The sequence below is a fragment of the Rana temporaria genome, chromosome 6 (genome assembly GCF_905171775.1).
Source record: "Rana temporaria chromosome 6, aRanTem1.1, whole genome shotgun sequence".
Classification (NCBI taxonomy): Eukaryota; Metazoa; Chordata; class Amphibia; order Anura; family Ranidae; genus Rana; species Rana temporaria.
In genome coordinates this window covers 212,216,094-212,220,344 of record NC_053494.1, presented here as the reverse complement: position 1 = coordinate 212,220,344, position 4,251 = coordinate 212,216,094, and the positions used below count along the sequence as shown (strand labels likewise).

The 4,251-nt window shown below is 52.0% G+C and overlaps 1 protein-coding gene across 1 annotated transcript in view; it reads right to left on the bottom strand.

The window, feature by feature from the left end:
* Positions 1-323: 323 nt before the first annotated feature.
* The window catches only part of ERCC3 (ERCC excision repair 3, TFIIH core complex helicase subunit), a 57,391-nt gene continuing 53,463 nt past the window's right edge, over positions 324-4,251 (bottom strand). Inside the window, exon 15 of the mRNA XM_040358223.1 lies at positions 324-527. Coding sequence (XP_040214157.1) covers positions 393-527 — 135 coding nt within the window. The 3' untranslated portion in view covers positions 324-392. The remainder of the gene's footprint in view (positions 528-4,251) is intronic.

Here is a 4,251-nt window from a genome sequence, read left to right as displayed (position 1 = left end):
ATTATTGTTTATTTATTATTCATTTTTGATTTTTCATTTTGGGTTGCTCACTGATTGTGGATCACCATCACGTTATTAATATATTTACATTATTAGTCTTATTTTAATTATTGCACGTTTGCGCTTTAATGTTGGAGTATTGGCAAGCGCCACAAACACCCCCCCTTTTTTATACTTGTTTAGTGCGTGAGCACATTATTGGTTGTGGCTGCTGTTATTCATTTGTTTACTTTAATTTAGCAACTTAATTTAAATATTTGATTTGCGCATTGGTTCCCCCCCCATAACTTAATATTAAATGCATTAAATTCTCACAAAACAGTTGGGACTTCCCCTGCAACACCCCCCCCCCCCCCCCTCCCAATGTCACAATGGAGGAACAGAAGACAAACTCATTTTCGGAAGCGCTTGAACAGAGGATGTACGTGTTTGCCGGCGGCATTCTTGTTTCGAGGTGTGTGGTATTCCATATACGCCGCATCGTCTGCTCCAGACATGGAGCTCATCGTCCCGACACGCCGTCCCATCTGCGGAAAATGGAAATAGTAAGGGGGGCGTATCACAGGAAATCTTACTTTTATGGGGGGGAAAAAACAAAAACAAAATATATAATATGATATAATACAACGCAGTCTGTTGGTATCATCATCGTTACAGCTTAAAGGTGTTGTAAAGGAAAACTATTTTTTGCCTAAAATTAATGGGCTGGATTCAAGAAGCAATTGCGCCTGTGTAACCATAGTTACACAGGCGCAATTGCTTACTTGCCCCGGCGTAACGAATGCTCCTGATTCAGGAACCTTGTTACGCCGACTGCAGCCTAAGATATGCGCGGCATAAGGCTCTTATGCCCGCATATCTTAGGCTGCATTCTTGCGATGGCCGCTAGGTGGCGTTCCCGTTGTGCTCAGCGTATAGTATGCAAATTGCATACTAACGCCGATTCACAACGTTGCGCGAGCCCTGCGTACGCAGTTTACGTTGTTTCCGTACGGCGTCTTTCGCGTAAGGCTGCCCCTGCGATTAGCAGGGGCAGCCAATGTTACGTATACCTGTCGTTCCCGTGTCGCAAAATTTCAAATTTACGTAGTTTGCGTAAGTGATTCGTGAATTGCGCTGGACGCCATTCACGTTCACTTTGAAGCAAATGACGTCCTTGCGACATCATTTGCCGCAATGCACGTCGGGAAAGTTTCCCGACGGAGCATGCGCACTACGCTCGGCGCGGGAACGCGCCTAATTTAAATGATTCCCGCCCCCCTACGGGATCATTTAAATTGCGCGCGCTTACGCCAGGCATTTTGCCGGAGCGCCCACGCAATTTACGGAGCTACTGCTCCGTGAATCAAGGGCAGCGCAGTAATTTTGCGGGGGCGCAGGGCAAAAACGTTGCCCTGCGCCTCCGTAAAAAAAGCGCAATTCTACCTGAATCCAGCCCAATGTCTGCAAGGTAGACAGACAGAATAGTGTAATGATTCTGTTAAAAAACAAGTAAATACCTATTAAATTCCTTCATCTATATCACCTCCGGCATTCTAGTTTCTGTTCTCTCATTCACTTCCTGGTTTGCGGCGCTCGTTCATGTAAGAACTACATTCCCCAGTTTGCATTGCGGCACGCCCAGTAATTCACACCTCCTTGAAGTCTCTAAGGCCTTGTACAGACGACCGAACATGTCCGATGAAAATGGTCCGCGGACCGTTTTCATCGGACATGTCTGCTGGGAGGTTTTGGTCTGATGTGTGTACACACCCTCAGACCAAAATCCCCGCGGACAGAGAACGCGGTGACGTAGAAGACACCGACGTTCTCAAACACGGAAGTGCAATGCTTCCACGCATGCGTCTAATCAATTTGACGCATGCGCGGGATTTCGGGCCGCTGGTTATACGTCATACGTACTAACCAGCGGACATGTCCGACGGACATGGTTCCAGCGGACAAGTTTCTTAGCATGCTAAAAAACTTTTGTCCGCTGGAAACCTGTCCACTAGGCCAGGAAACCGGTCCGCTAGGCCGTACACACGGTCGGAGATGTCCGCGGAAACTGGTCCGCGGACCAGTTTCCGCGGACATGTTCGGTCGTGTGTACGAGGCCTAACAAGTAGAGAGCGTCCTGCCGCACAGATGTAGTTCCCAGGAGGGGGCGAGCACGTCACTGACCACCGCAGTAAAGCCTCCCATCACGGTGGTCAGTTACAATCAGACAATCAGGAAGTAAATAGAACAGAGAAGAAATAGAGCAACTTCTGAGCAAAAACGAACAACGAGGAAGTGAAAAGAGGAATGTCTGCAGGTAATGGATGCTTATTATGAACATTTTTTGTTTCCTTTACAACCCCTTTAAGCTGAAGCGGTTGCCTGTTCACTTCCTGGATTTACACAGGAACACACCTACAGCTCTCATTGGCCCCTCTTATGACTCGTACCCCCCTCCCTTCCTGGCAAACTCTCGCAAGAGTGAGAGAGAGAGCTGTGCATGATGTCATAAGCCTAGGCCAGTGATGGAGAACCTCGGCACCCCAGATGTTTTGGAACTACATTTTCCATGATGCCCCAGCACTCTGCAGTGTAGTTGAGCATCATGGGAAATGTAGTTCCAAAACATCTGGGGTGCCGAGGTCCTCCATCACTGGCCTAGGCTAATGACCAAACAAGGAACAGGAAGTGAGCTGTATAAGGGATTTACTGGCAGAAAAAAAAAAAACTTTTACTATCCAAAGTTAAAACAACAACAAGGGCAGAAGATTTAAAGTGATTGTAAAGGCTCGTTTTTTTTTGTTTTTGTTATACTACAGAGCAGCCTGAATCCTTCTCTTCTCGGGTCCCTCTTCCCTGCTCCTAGCCCCTCCCTCCTTTGAGTGCCCCTCAGGCAGCAGCTTGCTACAGGGGGCACCCAAGTCAGAGCTCCGTGTATCCATTCAGACACGAAGCCACGACCTGGCCCCGCCCCCTCTCTGCCCTGATTGGCTGAATGACTTTGATCGACAGCTGCGGGAACCAATGGCGCTGCTGCTCTGTCTCAGTCAATCAGGAGGAGTGTACTAGATGGCTGAAGAAAGTTTAGGAGATATTCAGGGTAGCTAAATGTAAAGCCTTTATTATAGACTTACCTGTAGCAAAAAGTGGATTGTAAAGGCAGAAGATTTTTTTCATCTTCCTGCATTCTATTCTTCTGTGTGCAGCAGCCCCCCCCCCCCCCCAACACTTACCTGACGTCCCTCTCTGTCCAACGATGTCCATGAGTGTCTCAGCCTTTCCAAGTCCCTCTTTCCTGATTGGCTGAGACACAGCAGCAGCGCCATTGACTCCCCCTGCTGTTAATCAAAGTCAGCTAGCCAAGCAGGGGAGAGAGGGGGTGGGACCAGGTCAGGGGCTCTGTGTCTGAATGGACACAGGGAGCTGTGACTCGGGTCATGTGCCCCCACAGCAAGCTGCTTGCTGTGGGGGCACTGAACAGGAGGGAGGGGCCAGGAGGGACGCGTGAAGAGGAGGGAGGGGCCAGGAGGCACGCGTGGAGAGGAGGGAGGGGCCCGTGGAGAGGAGGGAGGGGCCAGGAGGCACGCGTGGAGAGGAGGGAGGGGCCCGTGGAGAGGAGGGAGGGGCCCGTGGAGAGGAGGGAGGGGCCAGGAGGGGCCCGTGGAGAGGAGGGAGGGGCCAGGAGGGACGCGTGGAGAGGAGGGAGGGGCCAGGAGGGACGCGTGGAGAGGAGGGAGGGGCCAGGAGGGACGCGTGGAGAGGAGGGAGGGGCCAGGAGGGACGCGTGGAGAGGAGGGAGGGGCCAGGAGGGACGCGTGGAGAGGAGGGAGGGGCCAGGAGGGACGCGTGGAGAGGAGGGAGGGGCCAGGAGGGACGCGTGGAGAGGAGGGAGGGGCCAGGAGGGACGCGTGGAGAGGAGGGAGGTGCCAGGAGGGACGCGTGGAGAGGAGGGAGGGGCCCGTGAAGAGGAGGGAGGGGCCCGTGAAGAGGAGGGAGGGGCCCGTGGAGAGGAGGGAGGGGCCAGGAGGGACCCGTGGAGAGGAGGGAGGGGCCAGGAGGGACCCGTGGAGAGGAGGGAGGGGCCCGTGAAGAGGAGGGAGGGGCCCGTGAAGAGGAGGATCCAGGCTGCTCTGTGCAAATCCATTGCAACAGATCAGGTAAGTATAGCATGTTTGTTATTTTTATTGGGGGGGGGGGGGGAGACTTTACAATAACTAAGAATAAAAGATGACCATTTTCCTTGCAGCTGTTGGAGATTTTCTCTCACTTCCT